The 25,585-nt window shown below is 45.3% G+C and overlaps 1 protein-coding gene across 4 annotated transcripts in view; it reads left to right on the top strand.

The window, feature by feature from the left end:
* The window catches only part of PCSK6 (proprotein convertase subtilisin/kexin type 6), a 346,824-nt gene that overhangs the window by 78,233 nt on the left and 243,006 nt on the right, over positions 1 to 25,585 (top strand). For all 4 annotated transcript variants that reach the window (XR_012230962.1, XM_073568833.1, XM_073568832.1 and 1 more), the window contains exon 2: positions 21,829 to 21,933. Coding sequence is in view for 3 of the 4 variants with exons in the window: in XM_073568833.1 (XP_073424934.1) it covers positions 21,829 to 21,933 (105 nt within the window). In the remaining variant the exon portion in view is untranslated. The remainder of the gene's footprint in view (positions 1 to 21,828; positions 21,934 to 25,585) is intronic.

Here is a 25,585-nt window from a genome sequence, read left to right as displayed (position 1 = left end):
GAGGAGATCCAATAGCACCAGAAGAAGTGGCAGCTCTAGGAAGGAATCCATTGGGCCTTCCAGACAAGATGAGCCGTTAGAGAAGAAACGTAAGGAAAAGAGGTCGTCCCATGCCTCGCCTCAGCCTGGGTCCCGGACACCGCAGCCGGTAGTTGCTGACGAAATTCACGGGTGAGTGTTTTTTGGTCAGGTTAGATAATTGATAGCCTTCTCCTTCTGGTCCATACCCCTTTTAGGCTAAAAGAACAGAGAAGGCGAAACATAGTGAGTGTGCCTTATGTTCGCAGCCCCTCCCGGATGGCCACCCAAAGAGATTATGCCAATCATGTCTTGAGGAGGCCTTGCAGGAGGAATCCTCACGGAAGAAGGAGGATATCCGGGCACTGATAAGAGAGGAACTACGGGCCTTAGGCGGTTCCAGTAGTCTAGGGGGTCACTCCTCCATGAGAGAAATACGTTCACCTAAAGGAGGAGTCTCGCTGGCGTCCAGGTCGCCGTCAGATACCGGAGAACTAGATTCCGATAAGTCCCAGGAATACCTTTCCTCAGAGGACGAGGATCAGACGTGTTTCCCCACGGACAGTGTCAGTAATCTTGTGAAGTCTGTCCGAAATACCATGGGGTTGCCGGAGAGTAAGGACCCTAAAACCCCTCAGGACATAATGTTTGCGGGTATCTCCCGTAAAAAGGTCCGAGCATTCCCAGTGGTCCCAGCTGTTAAAGACCTAGTTAAGAGGGAATGGGAGAAACAAGGTCAGAGGACCTTCCTCCCCTTAACGTCAAAGCGTAAGTATCCCTTTGACGATGAGGAGTTAACGGCTTGGTCGAGAGCCCCCAAGGTGGATGCGGCAGTGGCCTCTACCTCCCGTAGATCCTTGCCGGTGGAGGATTCGGGAACTTTGGCTGATTCTTCGGATCGTAAGACCGATACATTCCTCAAAAGATCTTGGGAAGCTTGTACGGCAGCCTTGAAGCCCGCAATAGCAGCCACATGTACGGCAAGATCTATGTTGGTGTGGCTGAACGACTTGGAGGACAATATTAAAAGTGGAGTAGCCAGGAGTAGGCTTCTTTCCTCTATGCCCCTCATTAAGGGAGCAGCGGCCTTCCTCTCCGACTCCTCTGCGGATTCTCTCCGGTTGTCGGCTAGAGCCGCGGGACTGACCAATGCAGGCAGGCGGGCCTTATGGTTGAAGGGGTGGAAAGGAGACACACAAACAAAAACTAGATTGTGTGCTATACCCTGCCAGGGTAAGTACCTGTTTGGTACAGAACTGGATGAAATTTTGACAAAAGCGGGGGAGAGGAAAAAGGGGTTCCCTAACCCGTATGTTCCGTTCAACAGGAGGGCCTACAGGAAGCCGCCGTTCGGGAAAAAAGAAAGACTTTAGACCCCAGGATCGCTGGGGAAATAAGGACCCCAAGCAAAGAGGCAACCTATTCGGGAAACGTCCCTTCAGAGGAGACAGATCCCGATAAAACCGTTATACCAGTAGGTGGCAGGCTATTAAGATTCAGCCGCCAATGGATGAAGGTGACATCAAACCCGTGGGCCCTAAGTATTGTATCATCAGGCCTAAAATTAGAATTTGTTCGGTATCCACCGAACTCCTTCTTATTGACTTCTATGAAGTCCCGTTCTCAGCAGGAAGCACTGGAGATGGAGATTGCGGTACTGCTATCTAAACAGGTTCTAGTGGAGGTCCCAGACGACGAAACAGGGATGGGCTTTTATTCTCCTCTATTCTTAGTCCCAAAACCAGATGGCTCTTACAGGGCTATAATAAATTTAAAAAAACTTAATACCTTCCTAAGACTGAGGTCGTTTAAAATGGAGTCGATTAAGTCTGCAATAAAGCTTTTGTTTCCCAGGTGTTATATGGCGGTCTTGGACCTAAAGGACGCCTACTACCATCTCCCCATATATCAAGGGCACCAAAGGTTCCTGCGGGTAGCAGTCTGGTTCAGAGGTCGGATTCAGCATTTCCAGTTTGCGGCAATGCCATTCGGGCTATCCATGGCTCCTCGGGTATTTACCAAATTAATGCTGGAAGTAATGTCATATGTAAGGCTGAATGACACCCTAGTTGTCCCTTATTTAGACGACCTACTCATAGTGGGGAATTCTGTTTCACAGTGTGAAGCAAGAATAGCTAGAATTATCTCATCCCTACAAACAGTGGGTTGGCTAATTAACTGGGAGAAATCCAGACTAGAGCCTGTGACCTGTCAAAGGTTTTTGGGCCTGCAAGTAGACTCCGTAACTGAGGAGTGCTTTCTGCCAAACGCCAAAGTAATGGCCATAATCGACAAAGTACTCACCAGTACTCCAAGATACTCACCACAGATGCCAGCCCCTTAGGTTGGGGAGCCCACCTAGAGGAGCACATGGTACAAGGCTGGTGGCGGGAGAATGAAATAGAGGCCTCCTCTAATGTAAAGGAGCTAACAGCAATTTTTTATGCGATATCTCGCTTCCTCCCGCAGTTAAGAGGCGCCCACGTAAGGATCCAGACAGACAATACCACCGCAGTGGCCTATATAAACCGGCAAGGAGGCACGCGGTCAATGCCACTGATGTCTATCGCAGGAAAGATTCTGGAGATGGCCGAGGTCCATCTTCTCTCCTTGTCAGCGCTCCATATAAGAGGAGTGGACAACTCCCGAGCAGACTATCTCAGTCGCCAGGCCCTATACCAGGGAGAGTGGGTCCTCAGCAGAGACGTCTTCGAAATGATAGCGTCAGAATGGGGCAGACCGGAGATAGACCTTTTCGCAACCAGAGCCAGCAGGCGCGTAAAAAGGTTTGCTTCTCTCTACAGGTCGGACAACCCAGATATTCAAGATGCCCTCCAAGCACCCTGGGCATTCCAACTAGCCTATGCCTTTCCTCCGATGGTGCTACTACCAACAGTAGTCAGGAAAATAAGACAGGAGAGGGCGAGGGTCATCTTGATAGCCCCGTTTTGGCCAAAAAGACCGTGGTTTTCATGGCTGAGAGCCATGTCGGTAACCGACCCGTGGATCCTGCCGCTGCACCAGAATCTTCTCTCGCAGGGACCCTGCTACCATCCACAGGCCAAAGCCCTGCACCTAGCGGCCTGGAATTTGAAAGGGAGCTACTGAGGCAGAAGGGTTTCTCAAGGAACCTAATCAATACCCTGCTACAAAGCAGGAAGGAGTCCACGACAAAAATTTATGCTAAGGTGTGGAGGAAGTTCCTGGCCTTTCACCCAACAAAACTAGCTGGTGAAGTACCCATTACGGCCATTCTAGAGTTTCTACAAAGAGGCCGAGAACTTAGACTCTCAGTAAGCACTCTTAAGGTCCACGTGTCAGCCCTAGGAGCCCTGTTTAACTATAACGTGGCAGCAAATAGATGGGTGACTCGGTTTATCTCGGCCTGTCAACGAGCAGAACCGGTGCATGTGCCTCGACTTCCAGAGTGGAACCTTACTCTGGTTTTGGATGCCTTCACTCAGGCACCATTTGAGCCCATAAGCTCAGCATCAGTAAAGTGCCTCTCATTGAAAACGGCTATGCTGGTGGCCTTAGTATCGGCCAGGAGAGTGAGTGATCTTCATGCTCTGTCAGTAGACCCACCGTTCCTGTTAACAACACGAGACAGTCTCATTTTAAAGACGGACCCGTCCTACCTGCCCAAACGGGCAACTAAATTTCATAGGTCTCAAGAGATATGCCTACCTTCATTCTATGAGAACCCGTCAACACAGGACGAGGAGAAATATCACACCTTAGATGTGAAAAGAGCTGTGCTAGCCTACCTTGATAGGACCAGTCCCTGGAGGCAGAGTAGGTCTCTGTTTGTCTCATTCCAGGGCAGCAGGAAGGGGTCTGCAGTTACATCAGGCACGATATCCAGATGGATTAGAGATGCGATCACAATGGCGTATCTGACAAAAGGAGAAGACCCTCCACTGGGGATTAAGGCGCACTCTACTAGAGCCATATCATCCTCCTGGGCCGAGAGGGCGAACGTCCCAATTGAACAAATATGTAAGGCTGCAACCTGGTCTTCTCCATCTACCTTTTATAGTCACTATAGACTAGATTTGTCCTCTACCGAGGATCTAACTTTTGGTAGATCAGTCCTTAACACGGTGTGCCCGCCCTAGTGATTATCTCTGAAAATCTCTCAGTGGGTGCTGTCGTGGCGAAGAGGAAAAACCGGATTACTTACCGGTAATACTCTTTTGTAGAGTCCACGACAGCACCCGCTCACTTCCCTCCCGTAAGAATTTTTTCACACATGGGTCTCCTTGGTGGTGGAGATTATAATTTAAGTTGGATATGTGATTAAACTTAGTAAGCTTAAAACTGCATAGGGGTAAGATATATGAATCGCCCAAGCAAAATGACTAAAACATGTATGGCGGTTCCTCCGTTGTTCTCGGTAATACAAACTGAGGGAGCGAGGGGGACCGCCCCATTTATCTCTCTGTAGGTTTCCTGTTCCTGGGGCGGATCCCCTCTCTCAGTGGGTGCTGTCGTGGACTCTACAAAAGAGTATTACCGGTAAGTAATCCGGTTTTTGTTTTTCAAAAGACTGGGGATGTGTGTGTAAGTTGTGCTTTGATCAATGTATTATGTGGGGATTGTGTAAAGGGTACTTTTTACTATAAAGAAAAAGTACAGAAAAAAGTTAAGTGGGAATAATGTAGAAGAAACACTTAGAAGAAAAGCAAAAAATGATTAGAAAAATCAGTAGATGTAAAAAAAAAAAAAAAAGTTTGTATTAAAAAAGTTACGGTGACATTCATAACACTAATGCCCTTCCTATAAAATTTTTCTGTGCTAATTTTATTTTTTTTGTAACAAACAAAAAACTGATTCCGCTAACACTGCGACGTTCGCTCCCCTAATGTGCTAGCTGAAAATTTACTCGACGCTTACTTTTTTTGCAAAAGAAAAATGGAAGGCACAGTCACTGCGATGTACGCTACCCTAATGCACTAGCTGAAAATTTACTCTGCACTAACTTTTTTTTTTTTTTGCAAAAGAAAATAGGACATTGCTTGTACTGCAACGTTTGCTCCCCTAATGTGCTACCTCTACCTAGCTAATCTACTCTGTACTAACTTTTTTCTAAAAGAAAATCGGACGCTACTTAAACTGTGACGTCCGTTGCTCTTAACTATATCTGAAAAATTAAAAAGACCCTTGGCGTAGCGTTACTGATCAGAGAGATGCGGTCATGGGAAGAGCCTGACTGCTCAGCGCCAAACACTGCACACACAGAAAAGGCGCAAAAAAAGTGCGGCAAAAATACAATTTGGAGTGGCGGTTATTGGGATGAGGGGATAGGGAGCGCTGGAACAGGGATTTAGGAACTGCTGCTGTGATCAGATTGGTCACACAGCTCAGGAGATCGCAAGAGGATCGCACGGGCCAACAATGCACTTTCCTGCGTCATCGTACATATAAGTAATTATATTAACTCTAAGCAATTTTACAGATATTGGCACCGCTTCATCAAGACTGGTATGAATAATGTCTCAATCATGCCCTAGCGCTACCTCGTTTGGTAGAGCTGAATGAACTTCGGTTAAAAACATAAAAAATGGCAAGATTTTGGGCAGCCTCAAGTGAGGGAACACCAGCATATATAGCAGGAAAACTTTCCTACAACCCATTTTCTTACACCTAGGGCAGAACTTATATTAATTTTTTTACTTGCTAGTCATGTTTAGCAGATCCATCCTACTTAATGTTTTTATTTCAGGTCAGCCTAAATTAAACAGTGTAGGGACATGCCCCACTGAGAGATTGAATACATTGACAATTCAGCTTTACTATTCAGTGGCTGAGTGGTTAGCATTGCCACTCTGCAGCACTGGGGTCCTGGGTTCAATTCCCACCAAGGACATCTGCAAGGAGTTTGTATGTTTTCCCCATGTTTGGGTGGGTTTCCTTTGGGTTTTCCGGTTTCCTCCCACACTCCAAAGACATACTGATAGGGAATCATCTTTATAGTGCTATTTTTTTTTTTTAAATTAGAGTTGGGCTACTTTCACACTAGTGTTTCCTGGAGCTGTGGAGGAATGCGCACGGCCGCTGTGAAGCTCCGCCCATGGCAGGACCTCCACGGCATCGGTCAGCTCCGCCTATGGGCGCATGACGCTGCATACGACCTGAATACCCTATCTTTGGCATTGGGTACGCAGGCCGTACGCAGGCCATGCGCAGGTATGCGTTTGCTGGCAAATGCGTTCTTTTGACGATGCGCTGTCCTGCGCCAAATGCACCATGTTGCATTTTGGTGCACACGGCACACCGTCAAAGGGACACATGCGCCGGCAAACGCATACCTGCGCACGGCCTGCATACCCAATATGAAGGTCATATGCAGTGTCATGCGCCCATAGGCGGAGCTGACCGGAGGAGGTGCGGCCATGGGCAGAGCTTCACAGCGGCCGTGCGCATCCCTCCACAGCTCCAGGAAACGCTAGTGTGAAAGTAGCCTAAGTGATGTACATTGCGTCACTAGCAACCCACTGGGGACAGTTTAGATGCTTGAAATGACTTGACGGGTTTCCTTTAAGTGACTTCTGGTTTTCTTCCTATTTGCAGAGGAAAAACTGCCTCTAACAGCTTGGATAAGCACTCAATTTGAACCAGTGGCAGAGCCAAGCCACTGGTCCGAATGGTCTGTGATCAGGAGCCCACTGTTCCCAGCAACCTGAAAGTAGTGGAGTAGTACACTCCTGACCACAAAAGAAGAGACTCTATTCTATTATTTCTAAACACTGTTTTTCGGTGATTCCTTTGTATCCCCGTTCATACTGCACCCACACACACAAATGATACACCATTTGAAAGGTAAACTTGCCCCCTTCAACAAGAAAATAGCCAAACAAGCCACACATCCACGATTTGATCGCAAAATACAGTTTAAACATTAATTTTCATAAGCCTGCAGTAATGAAAAATGACCTGCAGGTGGCACCACAGTACCCCAAAGCACACTACCAACACATTTGTATATATGCATTGCTTTTTCAGGGATTACTTTGCCCCCACACACACATGAAACACCATTTGAAAAGTAAACTTGCTCCCTTCCGCAAGAAAACAGCCAAAGAACCCACACATCCACGATTTTATCACTAAATACAGTTTAAACATTCGTTTTCATAAACCTGCAGAAAGACACCATGACCTGCAGGTGGCACCTCAACCGGAAAACATTTTTTTGGCCTCTAATTATCCAAACTATTTATTGTATTACCAATCTACATATATAAAAGCCTGTCTGTGTTCATCAGCTCATGAAATGCATTTACATTTGACCAGCTTGCTTTTTCTGAAAATGCCTGCGCCCCCGACCACCAATGTGTGAAAATTTCGCACGGGCCAAGCTAGTGTTTCTTTAAAATAAAATGACGCCCACTCGTGAGTTACACTATGTATACACATTCTATATACGGATGATGGTTTGTTCTTGCATATATGCCATTTCCCGTATACACGATAAATGAAAACAAACGTCCGCTTTTAAAATGGAAAGAAAATCGTATTCAAATGTATCCAGAAAATTCAGTATTCGTTATTTTTAATGAGTATATGAATGTGCTAATGGCTCACACTAATACCAATTATGCCTAACCTGCTTTAGTATGGGATGCGCTGTAGATTCTAGAGCTCTCATGTTCTTAAACTGGGATCTTTAGCATAAGCGGAGATGTACGGTAAGTGTATCTTTCCAATGCATCACATTAGAAGGTCTCCTTCACAACTGGTTGATAAATTAAAGAATACCTTTATATCCGTGATGTAAAACTTGGAAACTAAAGCAACATATTTCCATGTGTGAGGCCAGAATTCACTCTTTACATGTTGGAATAGATTTTGAGCAGAGGAGTCCTCAGAAAACCCCTTTCCTAACATACTCTGGGGGCGGCTGCTTTTTAGAAAGTGTCCATTAAGCCTTTGGCCCCCATCCCTCTATAATATCCATATGTCCTAATGGTGCATATGAACGGTGTCTCACTTTGTAATAATGGATTCCGTTTAGAGTAAGTCTCTTTTGCGGAGAACTAGGTAAAAGTTAAATAAGCCTAGATGTGGATTATTTCCGCTTTTTCCCCAATACTGATGAAATAAAAATACCAAAGTATTATATTTATATCACAGTCGTACACTTTCAGATCATTTCAGGATCCCAGTCTACACTACTTACAAGTGGTTTTATCACAAGAAATCTGTTTCTTTCTTTATTATGATATGTTTCTGTTCTTTCATTAAGTATTACCAGACTAATTAGATAGGAGTGTTGCCTCAGATGTCTCTGATCCTTGGTTTTAAAGATGACTACTGCCAAGAAAAATACATTATTTTTTCCAATGGCGGTGGAATGTTTTCCAGCAATGAGTGCTAATTAATTGGTTGCCTACATGTTGCTTGCTGTAACGTGTTTTCCAAGGATGATGATTTGTCCTTTCATACAATTAGCGGTGTGTGTTTCCTTGAAATGTTCAAAAGTCTTTTCAAATGAAGGAATAAAAAGATGTTAGCTATTTGAGGGTGCAGGTGGCAATATCTTGGGTATTACATTTTGAGTCTAGTAATTGTGTGTATGTAGGAGAGACTTGGGCTGGATTCACAGGTCCATGTTTCTGAATACATGTAGGTCCATGTTTCTGAATACATGTATGAGGCTGTCAAGTTCGTGGCAGGAGACCCGCAACCAGGTCATACATCACCCGGACTGGACAGTGCAGAAGTGTGACTGGCATAATTGGGTTGAGATGAGATGAGGAACAAGATACTTTGGTGTTTTAAACGCTCATCTTAAAGGGCGCCAGCAAAATAAAACTGTACAGTTTACCTGCAATCCTAATGGTAATCTGCAGATCAATACAGTTTTAAATGTGCATCAGTCTCCTAAAGCTATGATCACTCATTGCGCTTTTATGCAAATTAAAAGCTTCTTTTCACAGTGCCAGCAAAAGCTGAGATTTCAGAAATCTCATGTACGCACATTGTTTTGTTTTTTTTTTCCTTGACTGGATTGGAAAACTGCAGCATGTCTTTAGTGTTTTTGCAGCTTGTTTTCATCCATAAAAAGCAATGAGTAAGTTCAAGAATTCAGCGAAAATCTTGGCATCAGTTTTTGCTGCAGTTTTAGTGAAATAAGCAGGTATGTTTTTGTGATTTCTCCCCCCCCCCAAGTTTAAACCAAGTTGTCCTGGTCTCCTCACCTGATAATGGCAGTTATGATTACTACAGTTTAATTAAATTCATGATACATGTTGAAGTAAGCATTGCCTGATCTATGTGTGACATTTACCAATAGCTGACTCAATGGCCGACAAATATATAAAAGTAAACGGTGTCCGACCTGCAAATACTCTATTAATACATTAGGTAAACTATTCCTGACCAAATCAACTCCCCCTGCTGTTTTTACATTTGCAATTGTGTATTTTTTCTTGAACTCATGAACTTTTTTTGTTCAGAATAGGCACTACTTTTTTAAACTCATAAAAATCTTTTTCCTCTAAATTGATCAAATTGCCTCTTTTTTTTTTTTTTTTTTGCACTGTTGGAATATCACCCTGTATTCATAATAATAATTTTTATATAGCGCTTTACAGTTTGCACACAATATCATCACTGTCCCTGATGGGGCTCACAATCTAAATTCCCTATCAGTATGTCTTTGAAATGTGGGAGGAAACCCACGCAAACACGAGGAGAACATCCAAAATCCTTGCAGATGTTGTCCTTGGTGGGATTCAAACCCAGGACTCCAGTGCTGCAAGGCTTCAGTGCTAACTACTGAGCCATGCTTGTTTGATAAAAAACCTGAAAAAAATAACAAAATGCAGCAAGAAATACAGGAAAATCTACTTTCTGTCTGCAGCTTTTTTTTATTGCCAAGAGATCAGGTTTTGGTTGCAGCAAAAAAGCAAGGTGTGAACATGGCATAAGGGCTCAATCATCAGGTTTTTTTTGCTTGCAATTTCCTACCTGGTTTTCACTGATTAGAACTAGTACCAATTTTAGTCTATAGGGCTGTTCACACATTTGAATTTTTGAGGATCATTTGCGGCGTGTCCAATTTTGATCTAAGTCTCAGATAAATTTTACGAATGCATGTATATGGGTCTGAAAAAATCTGTATGCTTTCCATTTTTCATAGGCTGATAGGAAAGATTCTCAACCTTTTCATATTTGTTTTTCTTTTCTTTTTCTGTTGAGACGACTAAGGACTCAATTTACTAAATTTTCCCCTGCGGTCACACTTCTACTTCCCAATCGCCATAGTACTTGTCACGTCGGCGGCGGTAGCCGCCGCCGTCCCAGCAACAGCGGGGCCCGCCGCCGCCTTTACTTACCTGCGCTCACCACGCCGCTCTGTGCCCGCCTCCTCTTCCTTCTCCTCCGTCCGTCAACATGGTGGAGACGCCTGATTATCGTGTGGACTTCCCGTACGGTATCCTGGCCTGGGTGTTGAGGGGTTTCTCCCCTTCTCACTCCTTACACTCCTCTGCCCAGTCCTGTACGCCGTGTCTCCCTCCTGTACTCCGTGCCTCCGTCCTGTGCTCCAGTGCCCAGTCCTACACTCCTCTGCCCAGTCCTGTACTCCGTGTCTCCCTCCTGTACTCCGTGCTTCCGTCCTGTGCTCCAGTGCCCAGTCCTACGCTCCTCTGCCCAGTCCTGTACGCCGTGTCTCTCTCCTGTACTCCGTGCCTCCGTCCTGTGCTCCAGTGCCCAGTCCTACACTCCACTGCCCAGTCCTGTGCTTCGTGTCTCCGTCCTGTACTCCGTGCCTCCGTCCTGTACTCCGTGTCTCCGTCCTGTACTCCGTGTCTCCGTCCTGTACTCCGTGTCTCCGTCCTGTACTCCGTGTCTCCGTCCTGTACTCCGTGTCTCCGTCCTGTACTCCGTGTCTCCGTCCTGTACTCCGTGCCTCCGTCCTGTACTCCGTGCCTCCGTCCTGTACTCCGTGCCTCCGTCCTGTACTCCGTGCCTCCGTCCTGTACTCCGTGCCTCCGTCCTGTACTCCGTGCCTCCGTCCTGTACTCCGTGCCTCCGTCCTGTACTCCGTGCCTCCGTCCTGTACTCCGTGCCTCCGTCCTGTACTCCAGTGCCCAGTCCTACACTCCTCTGCCCAGTCCTGTACGCCGTGTCTCTCTCCTGTACTCCAGTGCCCAGTCCTGTGCTTCGTGTCTCCGTCCTGTATTCCAGTGCCCAGTCCTATACTCCAGTTCTCAGTCCGGCACCCTCCACTCAGTCCTTCGAGCCGCCCCTCTTGGTTCTAGCAGTCGCGGCATCTGTCTCCCTAGGGTCTGCCCCTAACAGCCCCTGTATAGGGGTCGGCACCACCTGGCACGCTCACCCCTGGGAGCTCCAGTGCCGTGATCCAGAGGGTCCACTCTCGGACGTAACCTATTTGTTATCACAGCATACGTCACAGTTCTCCCATGTTATTCAATAACGGCAGTCACAGCAAGTTAGCAAGGTCCAGTGATTTTTCTGCTTACTCTCCCTGGGCTTTGCAGTCTCCTCCTTCATCCAAAATGGACACCTGGAAGAAGTTAGATCTTACATTGACTGCCTCTGGATTTTCTGTCTGAAGGCAGTAGCGTCTGTCGCCGATGCCACTGTTTTTTGCTTGGGGAAATGTGATTGAGAAGGAGTTTCGGAGTAGTGGATTTAAGGCCACGTTCACACAGTGCGGATTCTCCCACGGATCCACAGCGGATTTACTGCTGTGGGTCCTCTGCAGATCCGCAAGTCATGTACAGTACAATGTTAGGCAATGGAAATCAAAAACTGCTGTGCACATGCTGCGGAAAAATCCCCATGGATTAGCTGCGGGTTTATTTCCACAGCATGTCAATTCTTTGGGCGGATCTGCAGCGTTTCTGCACCCATTTACTTGCATTGATCCGCAGCAAAACCGCAGGTCTCAAAAAGATCTGCGGCTTTGCTGCGGATGAAACGCAGATTGGGAGGGGGGAGGGGAGTGTGGGCGGTGACTGTCTGTGTGGGTGGTGACTTGGTGTGTATCTGTGTGTGCAGTGGTCTGCGGGGCTCATTGGGCTGTCGGAGGGGGGGTCTGGCGGGGCCTGTGCGTGGCTCATCGGGCTGTCGGGGGTCTGTGCGTGGCTCATCGGGCTGTTGGGGGGGGGGGGGCTGCGGGCCTGTCCGTGGGTCATAAGTTAGTCCGGCGGGCGTGCAGGGGGGCTGCGGGGCTGTGTGTGTGTAGGCAGGCATCATCCCAACGGGCTTTGCCTGCTACCCTGACAGTGAGTGACACATTAGCCAATGATGGGACAGTAGTAGTCCCATCATCCGGCTGATGTGTTGAATGTAAAAAAAAAAAAAAATGTAACATACAGAACATACAACATATTAACAGAGTTGTTAAAGCCAAGAAATGAGGCATTTTTAACACTTATTCAAGTGAAGAGTATTAAGTAGCCCCCTACTAAATATTGGGCACAATATTGGGTTCAGATAACAATAAGTTAATCTGAAGGAAAGAGCACAAAAGAACCCAAAGAATTAATAAAAATATAAACCTTTATTAAGTAGCCAAAAGACATACATAACATACAAATTTATAGAGGTGTACGCTCCTCACACACTACCGTGTACCGGCTGGTATCACGGACAAATACATGCTATGTGTGTGGCTCCGTAAAAAAATACACAGAGATTAACATTTTTCCATACATACACCATATAGAGGTGTCCAATTATCAAACCGTATCGGATATCTGGTGTTTTTATTACTGTCCCATCTACACAGTCAGCGTGTGTTTGTGACACTCCTTAAATACATATACGGACATTTCCATTTCTTTATACACCGTATTGAGCAGTCCGATTGTCAAACAGTATCGGATATCTGGTGTTCTTATTACTGTCACATCTACACAGAGTCAGCCTGTGTGTGTGACACTCCGTAAATACATATACGGAGATTGACCGTTTCACCAACAACGTATACAGCTGTACACCTCTGATACAGTACCGTATATCTGCTTGTTGGATTACGGTGAAATACATAGTGGGTGAGCGTCTGTGACTCACAAAATATATATATAAGATTTCACTTCTTACATACACCTTACACAGCTGTATGCTACTCATACAGTACCATTTCTCTGCTGGTATTTTTGGTACATTTTCCCAAACATGAGGAAATCTGGTGGAAGAGTCTGCAGACGTGGGTGGGGGGGGGCGCAGCTGGTACTGATGGTGGTGGTACATCGGCTGGTTCTGGCAAAAGCACAATAGCAGCAAAGGCAGGAGGTGTTGAGCCTGCGTCATCGTCTGGCACAATAAGGCCTTTAAGATTCCCTTTTCTGGGAGTAGGTAAACCGCTTTTAAAGCCAGAGCATCAGGAACAGGTTTTGGCTTACATTGCCGAAACAGCCTCCAGCTCTTATTGCCTCCTCTTCTGAAGTTACAAAAACTGCAAGCACAGAGTAGTCAGTGCAGGCCTCTGGTCAGGAACAACACCTTTCATTGTGTCCTTCACCCACACCAAAAGTGAAGGATTCTGCAGCACACACTTCAGATTACTCCATGGAGCTCTTTTCACATACCATTCCTGGGTAATCAAGTCAAATCCTGAGCCCCAGTCCAAGATGAATCTGACATGGAGTGCACTGATGCACAGCCACTGCTAGATGAATCTACTGGTACATTCACCCACAGCACTACATTGCCCTCGCAGTCTACTGAGCCCGAATCAGACCCTGATGAAACTCATTTGCCCCCTTCCCACATATTATACCACCTTACACGGTGACACAGAGGAAGGTACAGAGGAAGGTGCAGATGACATTGAAGACTAGGTCATGGATGACCCAGTTGACCCGGAATGGCATCAATTGGGGGAAGAGGGTGCTGGTGACAATAGGTCAGAACAGGAGAAGGATCCGCAGCAGGCATCGTCATCGCAGCAGCGGTTATCCGGCAGGCCCATAGCTGTCAAAAAACTTGGCAAGAAAACTAAGTTGCAGGACAGCTTGGCCAGACGGTAAAATTAGCACAGCGTGCAAGCCCTGAAAATTTGTACAATAGTAGGAAGAGTACAGTATGGCACTTTTTTTAACAAAATCCTACTGATGACGCAAAGGTTATCTGTAAGAAGTGTCTAAGAAATTTGAATACCAGTTGCATGCTTAGGAAGTTGCAATGTTTCTGCTGCATTTTTCATGGAAATTTTTACATCATTCTGTTTGTAATATTTTTATGTACATTTTAGCAAGTGTTTTGGACCATTTTCTTGTTTTATTATGCTATTTATGTGAAATTCTGACAAAAATGCTGGCCCCTCCCCCAGTGATGACCATTATGACATCACATGTAAACAGAACACACCCATAATTGCTAATGTAAGGGGATATAAATTCCCTGCTCCTATGGCTGATGTAATATCCCTGAGGAAGGTGCCAGGAAGGGCGCCGAAACGCGTAGGAGAAAATAAAGGAGTACACTGCTACAACATCTTGCATCCCAGGTGATTTGTTAATCTCGGCAGCGCGGACTGCAACACACCCTGCTTCCCACAACTTTCTGAAGGTTTTTCCACGTGCGAGTGGTTGGTGGAGGTCCTGCAGCAGCTGATTCTGTGTTATCCTCTCAAGCCAGTTGTGGGTTACACAACTGGAATAGGTGAGTGGAACTGCATTATACCGCTCATACTTCAAGTGTCACTAGTGATAGGGCACTATTGCGCCTCTTGTTTCCCCCCCCACCACCATTTTTTGTATTGATATAGTTGCATGCTTAGACATTTAACCAACATGCACTTGCAAGCATGGGCGGTCTACAAAAGCTCAGGTAGCACCTGCTCTGACTCAAGTTAGCCGGCAACACTCCATCGCTTCCCCCACTGTAAAGCCACTGCTAAGCACACCACCATCAAGTAATGTTGAGGTGTCGTCGCTAGGCCAAACCAGTCACGCAAACACAATATTTTCACTAGGAAATACTGAATCTAGGCCATCAACACCCTCACCATCACCAACCCCTTCTCAGTCTGTCTTGTCCAATGCCAGATCCCCCATATGCAGCTCTCAAGTCCAGCTCACCCTACCAGACACTGAGTAGGACAAGAAAGTACTCATCCTCTCATCCGTGTACACTGGCTTTGAACGCCTACATTGCCAAACTGATTTCATTAGAGATGATGCCCTTCCGTTTGGTAGAAAGCGAAGCTTTCCGAGAGCTCATGGCCTATGCTGTCCCATGCTATGACCTTTCCAGTCGGCACTTCTTTTCTCGAAAAGCCATCCCTGCCCTCCACCGGCATGTGAAAGACCGCATTGTTTTAGTGCATGGACAATCAGTGAGTGGAAAGGTGCACCTCACAACAGATGCATGGACCAGTAGGCATGGCCAGGGCCGTTATGTGTCAATCACTGCGCACTGGGTTAATGTGGATGCAGGCTCCTCAGGGGACAGCGGCGGTGGAACAGTGCTGCCTAGCCCACGGTATAGGAAACAGTTGGGTGTAGGCGTTCGACCCTCCTCCAGAAGCAAAAGCTCGTCGACAGAGCGCAGTCGCACGAGCACTCCATCCACATCTGTCAGTGTTGCACACGAGGTGTCCCACTATCGAACAGCTAGTGGTAAGCGGCAGCAGGCTGTTTTAAAAATGATGTCTTTGGGCGACAGTAGACATACCGCGGAAGTACTGGCCGCGGAAGTACTGCATCGACAAACTGAGTCATGGCTGGGCCGTCTACATCTTGAGCCAGGCAAGGTAATCAGTGATAATGGGTGTAATTTTGTGGCAGCCATAGCCCTTTCAAAACACACGTATACCTTGCCTGGCTCACACCTTGAACCTGGTGGTGCAGTGCTTCCTAAATAATTATCCGGAGTTACCAGCCCTGCTCCATAAGGTGCGAAGACTGTGCTCGCACATCCGTTGCGCAAACGTCCACTCCAGTCGTATGCAGAAGCTGCAGCGATCACTCAACCTCCCCAAGCACCACCTATTCATAGACGTTGCTACAAAATGGAACTCCACCATGCACATGGTTGAGAGGCTGTGCGAACAGAGGCAGGCTGTAATGCATTTGTGGGAGGATACATGGGCAGGCAGTTTGAGGGCAGACATGGAATTGTCGGGTGTGCAGTGGTCAAAGCTGAAAGACCTCTGTAAAGTCCTTCAGTGTTTTGAGGAATGCACACGGCTGGTAAGCGCAGACGATGCCATCATAAGCATGAGCATACCACTTATTTGTCTGCTCATGCAAACTTTGACGCACATCAAGGATCAGGCATCTGCAGCTGAGGAGCAACAGGAGGAGGAGGGAAGCCTTGATGACAGTCAGCCATTGTCTGGTCAGGGAACTGGCGTGGACGAGGTGGAGGAAGATGAGGGGGATGATTATTTTGGGGAGGAGGATGCTTCTCAGGGGACCAGAGAACATGTGGGTGTGCCAAGGTCAGGTACAGGGTTTGTGCGTGACTGGAGGGATGTGGATTTGCCAGAAAGTGCTCCTCCACCCACCACTGGCAGTGCAGCATTGACTCCTGGAACATTGGCCCACATGTGTGATTATGCCTTGCGGTTCCTAAAAAGGGACCCCTGCATTGCCAAAATGATGAGGGATGATGACTACTGGTTGGCCAGCATCCTCGATCCACGCTATAAAGGCAAATTATACAACATCATGCCACAGGAGAACCTAGAGTTAATATTGGCTAACAAACAAGCAACTCTGGTAAACCGGTTGTTTGAGGCATTCACAGCACACAGCAGCGGAGCTGGTTCTCCCACGAGCCGTAGTGGGCAAAATGGAAGAGGTGTTCGTGGTGCACATAGCCGAACTGGCGTTGGAGACAGGGGTTTCCTGACCATGTTGTGGTCTGATTTCTCAAGTCCCGCACACACGACAGCTATTACAGAATCGATTGCAAGTGACAGGAGACAGCAGTTGTCAACTATGGTTACAAACTACTCCCATATCGAGGTTCTCCCTCACAGGTCATTCCCCTTTCATTATTGGGCCTCAAAACTGGACACATGGCCTGAATTGGCACAATATGCCCTACAGGAGCTCACTTGCCCTGCTGCTAGTGTGCTATCTGATAGAGTCTTTAGTGCTGCTGGATCAATCCTGACAGAAAAAAGGACCCATCTGTTGACCCAAAATGTTGATGATCTAACTTCATTAAAATGAACCATGCAAGGGTTTCAAAAGATTTTGTCCCACCCTCCCCTGATAACACATAGGTTGCCAGAAAAAAGGTTCGCTTTTGTCCTCCTCTTCCTCTGACTTCTCCAATTCCTCAATTTGCAGCAGCTGAAAGTCCAGCCTACACATCAACATATGCCATTTTTTAAACCACCCGAAATGGGCTGTCCCCCCCAGGCCCGTTGTCAACATCTGCCGTATCCGTTCAAGTGCTGTTGCCCTGAACAGGTGTGTGGCCCAACCCTTGGGTGACTGCACTGACACAGGGCCTCTCATAGTACAATAAAGTGTCTCTGACGGTGGGGGGGCCCACTCGCCGTCAGACACACTGGCGTACTATGAGGGGCCCTGTGCCAGTATCGGCGCCCACGAGTGGGTCCTCCCTGCTTGCTCAGGGAAACAGCACTTGCAATACTTACCTCTCCCTGCTCCACCGCTGTGCAGTCTGGCCAATAAAATCCGTCACAGGGACGGCCACTACAAATTTGGTGTACTGATCGATGATGGTTAAGATGTAGCTATGTCCTGTCCTGCTGGCCTCTACCTTCAGATTACCAATGGCTACCATTTGTAATGGACGTCAACTCCCAATAGGATGCAATGGTGCTTTATGATCACCTTTCACATTTTTCATAGTCACAGACTTGTGTCATTCCTGCCACCGTTTTTTAATGTGTCCTGTCATGGCAATCCAATAGAATCCCCTACGGCCTGTGGCTTGTGTGTTTTGCACTCCAAAGTGACCAGACAGATCATGATAGGCAGTGAGTACCATGTCTACAGCTCTCCCTGTGATCACAATTTGATGGAGACTAGTTACGGTGATGGGATCGACGCAACTGCGATACAGCAACCCTTTCTTCACTAATTTGCGTTTTAGCTGTATCCACAGTTAGTTATTGAGGGTCAGCATCGCCTCTGCGAATTCTCCCAGGAGGTTTACCCGTGATTACAAATTCAACAACATCTAAAATCACTCAACTTTATGTCTGTACTTTTATCCATCTACCTTCCTCTAGCGGAGGGTCTGGACTGGCAGACTGACACTGAAATATAAACGAAGATTTCAAAGTACTCCAACACTGTACACTGGTGTAAGTTTCAAATACATTTCCCTTTTTCTCACTTTTATATTCGGGTGTAATCCATACTGAGCCTGTGAGAGTTTGTCATACTGTGGTAAAATATAAGGAGATTTAAAATGACACCAACACTGTATGCAGCTGACCGATAGTAAAACATTACCCTTTTTCAAGTTTTTATATTCTTGTGTAATCCATACTGAGCCTGTGAAAGTCTGTCTGTAACTCCAGAAATATAGTTGTAGATTTAAGATTAACCCAACACTGTATACAGCTGTACGCTTGTGATACCTTACCCATTTATTGCTTTTTATATAGTGGTCTAATCCATACTGGGCCAGTGAGAGTCTGTTTCTGACTCTAGAAATATCTACTGAGATTTACAATTACCCCAACACAGTACAAGTGCAGAGAGCTTTAAAATGGCAATGCTGAGGAGTCCAGAGTAGAGCAGTGCCCAGCGAGGAGAGGTATTTAATTTTTATAAATGTTGGGAGCAATTTTTGGGGAGCAATATACACTGGAGAATGATTCTATGGGGCCTATCATACACTGGAGCATCATCCATTTGGCACATCATATACTGGAGCATTCCAAATGGGGGGCATCAGACACTGGAGCAGCATTTACGGGGCCCAATGTACACTGGAGCATTAGAAATGGGGCCCATTATATATGGAATATTATTTGGGCCCATAACACACTGGAGCATCGTCCATGGGGGCCAACATATACTGTAGCATTATGTGGAGCTCATCATATACTGTATGGAACATTATATGGGACCAATGATTCTGTATGGAGAAATATATGGGGCTCATTATTCTGTATGGCGCACTAGGTGGTGGCCATAATACTGTATGGAGTAATATACTGTCCGTTTTTTGAGCTATTGTAGAATTTAAAATAGATCAGTCATGTCATGTAAGCAGTGAAGTATTTTTCATTGTACTACACCTATATTTCTGTGCCGTATCGGAGCATTATTAATTGTGGTATGTGTTAAAAGGGCGCACTGACACTCTTTGGCCCAGGGCACACGAAAACCTGGCGCCAGCCCTACCCCCCCAACTTTAGCCAAATAACCCCCAGTTTTCAATGCATAACTATTATTATAAAGTAAATTAAGGTTGACATGCTTAAGTAATAAGAATTGATGTCGTTGGCATTGAAATGGGCTCTGTAGGTGTGTTTACTGTCGTCCACTCCCTGCCGACTTTGCTTCCCCATTGACTTCCATTCGGTTTCATCTTTTAGTCGGACCCCGACTTTTCCCTATAGTCGGTCGATTTCGTTTGACCCGACTTTTTAGTAAGTCGGGTTTCATGAAACCTGACTCGACCCGAAAAAAGGAAAAGTCGCTCATCTCTACTATCTATTATATATCCATCTATTATCTATCTATCTGTGTGTGTAATAGAGTGTGGTTTGGACAAATGTAAAAGAGGAGGTTGGACAGAAATGACTTCACAAATCATTTTTTTTTTTTTTTTGTTAAATGACACATCTTTATTTAGCTTATAAAAACGCATACAAATCCACAGGCAAAGCCGCACTGAAAAACTGCAGCTAATCCGCGGAAAAACGCATCAAAACTGCTGCAAAAACGCATGAAAAATGCACCTGCGTTTTCTGCCAAGAGCTGCGTTTTTCGTGCGGAAAAATCCGAGGGAGAATCCGCACTGTGTGAACATACCCTTACAGTGCTGCACATGTTTATACATTTACATTCTGATTTCCACTTTCTTTTTTCTGACAAGCTCCTTTTAATCCAAATTATAGGGGGGTAAAATTATAAATGACTAACAAACTTATTTACCGCCCAATAATAGTGTTGATAACCGTTCATAATTAGCAAATAGGCAAAGTTGTTCTCGACTCAAGCTCTTAAAGTCTGTATCATGCTGGATTGAACTCCTAGAAAAATGAGATTAAAGCATTTTTTTCCCTAACACTATTTAGTCCCATAATCTAAGTGATTTTTTAATATACTTTAAAAATGTCCTACAACTCCTGTATAAAAACTAGTGAATTTTTTTCCTACTTCCTGTCTGATGATTAGTTTGAGTATCACCAGTGCATGCTGGGATAATCGAAACGAAGCATCATCAGGGGGCAGCCCCTGCCTCCTCCCTGAAACGAAATGTCATCAGTGACCTTCGTTTCAGGTGCTGGTCCAGGATTGTTGCCCGTGCTCTCTGTGATGAGTGCAGCGTTCAGTCTGTTTGCTTATAAGAATAGTAATAAGCAGTCAGCGGTGTCACTATCCCTGATGTGCAGGAGGACTAGCGTCGCCCTCGCAAATGAAGTCACTGGCCTCTGTTGGCCATAGTGATACCGCTCTGTTGTCCTATTTTTCATCTATACTGACAACAGACCGGACGCTGCACTCCTTGCACAGGGCACTGAGGGAGCATTGGGGGGAGACACTTGGGGCCAGGGCAGGGACAGCACTGCCCCTGAAACAAGCATCACTGATTACACTGCTTTCAGGGAGGCGGCAGGTGATCACAGCCTCTGCCTCCTGCTTTGATGATGCTTTCTTTAGGTATCCCAGCAAAAAAAAAAAAAAAAAAAAATGCAAAAGCTGTCACTGTAGCTGGGGAACAGTAGGAAATTTTTTAAACCAAGTATATTAGAAAATAGCTTAGATTATGGGACTAAATAGGAATTTAGGAGAAAAGTGATTTGCCTTCAGACCCCTGCTTTAAAAATAATTTGGAAAATGTATACTAACAGGTTAACATGATAACATTCTTGTATAGGGGTCACTAGTGATGAGTGAGCATGGTCAGATATCATGTTATCAGAGTATCTTGGGCATGCTCGAGTAATATGTTCGAGTCCCCGCGGCTGCATGATTTGCAGCTGTTGGACACCCGCACATGCGGGATTGTTTGTTAAACATCCTCTATACTTGCTGATAATTTTTTTATTTATTTATAGTGCAGGCATCAGCTGATGAATACTCCCATCCGCCGCCTGCTCTTGCTGTTACTAGCGGTAGCAGGTGTAGGCTGATGGGAGTAGTAGTCCCATCAGTCGACACCAGAGACTGGAGGTTAACTTTTTACCTCCAGTCACAGCTGCGGGCTCACACTGTCATCTGACAGTGTGAGAACCGCAGCGCTCTGACCGGTGCTAATGATCTTACTGCCAATCAGAGCCGCCAGTGTTTCTCGCAATGTCACGCAGATGACAGCATGAGAAACACTCGGAGTTCGGGTTTGTGTAATCTGAACAGTAACACAGACTTCCTAGTGAAGTCCATGTTCGGTTCTGTACCCGAACAGTGGGTGTTCGTTACGGAACACGAACTTTACTGTTCAGGTTCGCCCATCTCTACCCTTCACCTACTATAGGTAAACTTCTGTAAGTAAAGACGCTCTTAAAATGAATTAATTGCAATCCATGCTGTAGATCTGTTTCCAGTCTCCAGTAAGTGTGAATCAAGCCAATAAATACATCAAACATTGTTCTTCTGTTTCCGTACATGTATACAGAAATGTTATGTTTTTAGTAACCTTTTAGCATTTTTTTTTTTCCAGATTGGAAACCTTGAACATTACTACCATTTTTATCACAGCAAGACCATTAAGAGGTCTACCTACAGCAGCAGAGGAACACACAATTTTCTGCAAATGGATCCAGATGTAAGTAATGAAAGTCTTCAGTAATTGAAACCGTGTGAGGCTGTCCTGGTTTATGAATAATCTGAACTTTTTATTATAGTTATTTTATTTGACCTTTATAATAAATGTATACACTGGTATGTTAAAATTATTTTTGTAAAATTGACCCACATAGATAATGTAAAAAAAAACCTTCAAGACCAGACCATTATAAAGTATAATTTTCCTTTTTTTTTTTTTTTTCTTCTCCTGATATTGTGGGCATATGTAAAGCAAAATAGGAAATGTATGGCTTTTTTTCACATTTTGCTTTATTTTCCTTTAAGACCTTAACCCCTTAGCGACAGAGCCGTTTGCAGCTTAATGACCAGGCCAATTTTTACAATTCTGACCACTGTCACTTTATGAGGTTATAACTCTGGAACGCTTCAATGGATCCCGCTGATTTTGAGACTGTTTTTTCGTGACATATTGTACTTCATGTTAGTGGTAAAATTTATTCGATAAGTCTTGTTTATTTATGAAGAAACGGAAATATGGCGAACATTTTGAAAATTTTGCAATTCTAAAACTTTACATTTTTATGCCCTTAAATCAGAGAGATGTGTCACAAAAATTTCTTAATAAATAACATTTCCCACATGTCTACTTTACATCACCACAATTTTGGAAGCAAAATTTTTTTTTGTTGGAAGTTATAAGGGTTAAAAGTTGACCAGCGATTTCTCATTTTTACAACAAAATTTACAAAACCATTTTTTTTAGGGACCACATCATATTTCAAGTCATTTTGAGGGGTGTACATGACAGAAAATACCCAAAAGTGGCACCATTCTAAAAACTAGACCCCTCAAGGTGCTCAAAACCACATTCAAGAAGTTTATTAACCCTTTAAGTGCTTCACAGGAACTAAAGCAATGTGGAAGGAAAAAATTAACATTTAACTTTTTTTTGCAAAAAATTTACTTCAGAACCAATTTTTTTTTATTTTCACAAGTATTAAAAGAGAAAATCAACCAAAAAATTTGTTGTACAATTTCTCCTGAATACGCCGATACCCCATATGTGGGGGTAAACCACTTTTTCAGCACACAACAGAGCTCGCAAGGGATGGACCACCGTTTGACTTTTTCAACGCAGAATTGGCTGGAATTGAGATCGGATGCCATGTTGCGTTAGGAGAGCCCTTAATGTGCCTAAACAGTGGAAACCTCCAACAAGTGACCCCATTTTGGAAACTAGACCCCCCCAAGGAACTTATCTAGATGTGTAGTGAGCACTTTGAACCTTCAAGTGCTTCACAGAAGTTTATAACGTAGAGCCGTGAAAATAAGAAATCCATTTTTTTCCACAAAAATGATCTTTTCGACCCCCAAATTTTTATTTTTACAAGGATAAAAGGAGAAATCATACCCACACAGTTGTGCGATTTGTCCTGAGTACGCTGATACCCCTTATGTGGGGGGGGAACCACTGTTTGGGCACATGGGAGAGCTTGGAAGGGAAGCAGTGCCATTTTGGAATGCAGACTTTGATGGAATGGTCTGCGGGTGTCATGTTGAGTTTGCAGAGCCCCTGATGGGCCTAAACAGTGGAAACCCCCCACAAGTGACCCCATTTTGGAAATTAGACCCCCTAAGGAACTTATCTAGATATGTGGTGAGCACTTTGAACCCCCAAGCGCTTCACAGAAGTTGATAAACGCAGAGCTGTGAAAATGAAGTCTTTTTTATTTACACAAAAGTGATTTTTTAGACCCAATTTTTAGACCCCCAAAGTTGGTAAATAGTGGAAACCCCTCAATTCTTGCTCCAACCCTAACACACCCCTAATCCCAACCCTAACCCTAATCCCATCCCTAATCCTAATTCTAACCCTAATCCTAGTTCGCCCTAACCCTAATTCTAACCCTAATTCTAACCCTAATTCTAACCCTAACCCTAACCCTAACCCTAACCCTAACCCTAACCCTAACCCTAACCCTAACCCTAACCCTAACCCTAACCCTAGCCCTAACCCTAGCCCTAACCCTAGCGGAAAACTGAAAAAAAAAAATATTTTCTTTGTTTCGTTATGTTGGCCTAACTAAGGGGTTGATAAACGGGGGGGGGGTTATGTACTATTTTGTTTATTTTGATCACGATGATAGTTTATCATCGTGATCAAAATGAATTAATGGAATCTGCCAGCCGGAGCCGGCAGATTCCCGGCGGGCGCACTGCGCATGCGCCCGCCATTTTCCCCGGATCCAAGATGGCGGCGCCCACCGGAGGACATCGGCGGGACACAGGACCACCGGGAGGGGACAGAGGACCACGGAGAGGTACCAGGGGGGGATCGGGGACCCTCTTTCTCTTCTCTGATGTGCGATCACATCAGAGGAAAGAGAAATTAAATGTAAAATCGCTGCTTTTTTTTTGCGGTTGCCGTTATAGGGTTAATAACGGTGATCTCAAAAGCGGGGTCGGTAAAAACCGACCGATTCATGTTCTCTGCGGTTTCGGCTACCCCCGGCAGCTGAGACCCCGTAGAAAATCCGAAACTGGGGGGCGCTATTCACTTGGCGTGGTTTAAGTACCCTTAATTACCGCCGTTAAAAGGCGTATCGGCGGTCGTTAAGGGGTTAAAGGACCGCTATTGAATACTTTTTTTTTTTTTCCCAAAGGGGGTGGGACTAGAAACTGCAGTTCGAACTGACTGGCCCATTTAGAGTTGTTGTTTTTTCCACACACTGTCCCCCACATAAGGTCTTAAAAGATCTTTGTGGTATTTTCCGGGATTGGCCATCTCAACATATTAATACTTTCTGTGTATTGCTGATTTCTCCTGTAACTGGGGTTAGCATATTAGCCCCAGTTACAGGGGAAACTCCACCTCCTTCATACATAATCAAGCTGACTGAGTCTCCCGTGATCCAGAAGCCCCTACTTTCTCTAGTACCTAGCGATCAAATGACAGCTTGCATTGAAGGAGGAAATGCTGGCTGTACTTCCTATATTGTGTCTATATAGTACTTGTTCTGCATGGATTATTCTGCAATAAGGAAGTCACAGATGGTAATAAACCATCTGTCTTCTCTTTGGGCAGTCGACTCTGTTGGACATTTAGGCTGTGTGCACACGCTGCGGATTAGGTGCGGATTCATCCGCTCGGATTTTGTAAAATCCGCAGGTGAAACCGCAGGTCAAAAGACCTGCGGTTTTACCTGCGGATTGCTCTGCGGTTTTGCCCTGCGGTTTTTCATCTCCTCAATAGAGGAGATGGCAAACCGCAGGAGAATCCGCAGAAAGAATTGACATGTCAATTCTTTCTGCGGATTGAAAACCGCAGATAATCCGCGCGGAAAATTCGGCACCGTCTGCACTGCGGTTTTTGATTCCCATAGGGAATCATGGTACTGTACACCGCAGCAAAAACTGCTGCGGGTCCGCAGCGGCCAAAACCGCTGCGGAACCGCAGCAAAATCCGCAGCATGTGCACACAGCCTTTTACAGTTCATGGGCTGTCTGGAAATTTTTAAAAATCCTAAATCAGTGGTCTGATACTACAGACTATACCTGAAGGGCACTTGTTGTTCTGTTTCTTGTAGGAGAGTGTTCTGCTTTGCAACTAAAATTTGGATGAATAGTAACATTTATGATGTTGGGTAAGCCCAAGTCCCATTATTAACCCC

This window comes from Dendrobates tinctorius, unplaced genomic scaffold (genome assembly GCF_039654945.1).
Source record: "Dendrobates tinctorius isolate UK_male_01 unplaced genomic scaffold, ASM3965494v1 ptg000022l, whole genome shotgun sequence".
Classification (NCBI taxonomy): domain Eukaryota; kingdom Metazoa; phylum Chordata; class Amphibia; order Anura; family Dendrobatidae; genus Dendrobates; species Dendrobates tinctorius.
Note: the sequence above shows the minus strand (reverse complement) of the source record. Positions and strands in the feature narration are given on the sequence as shown.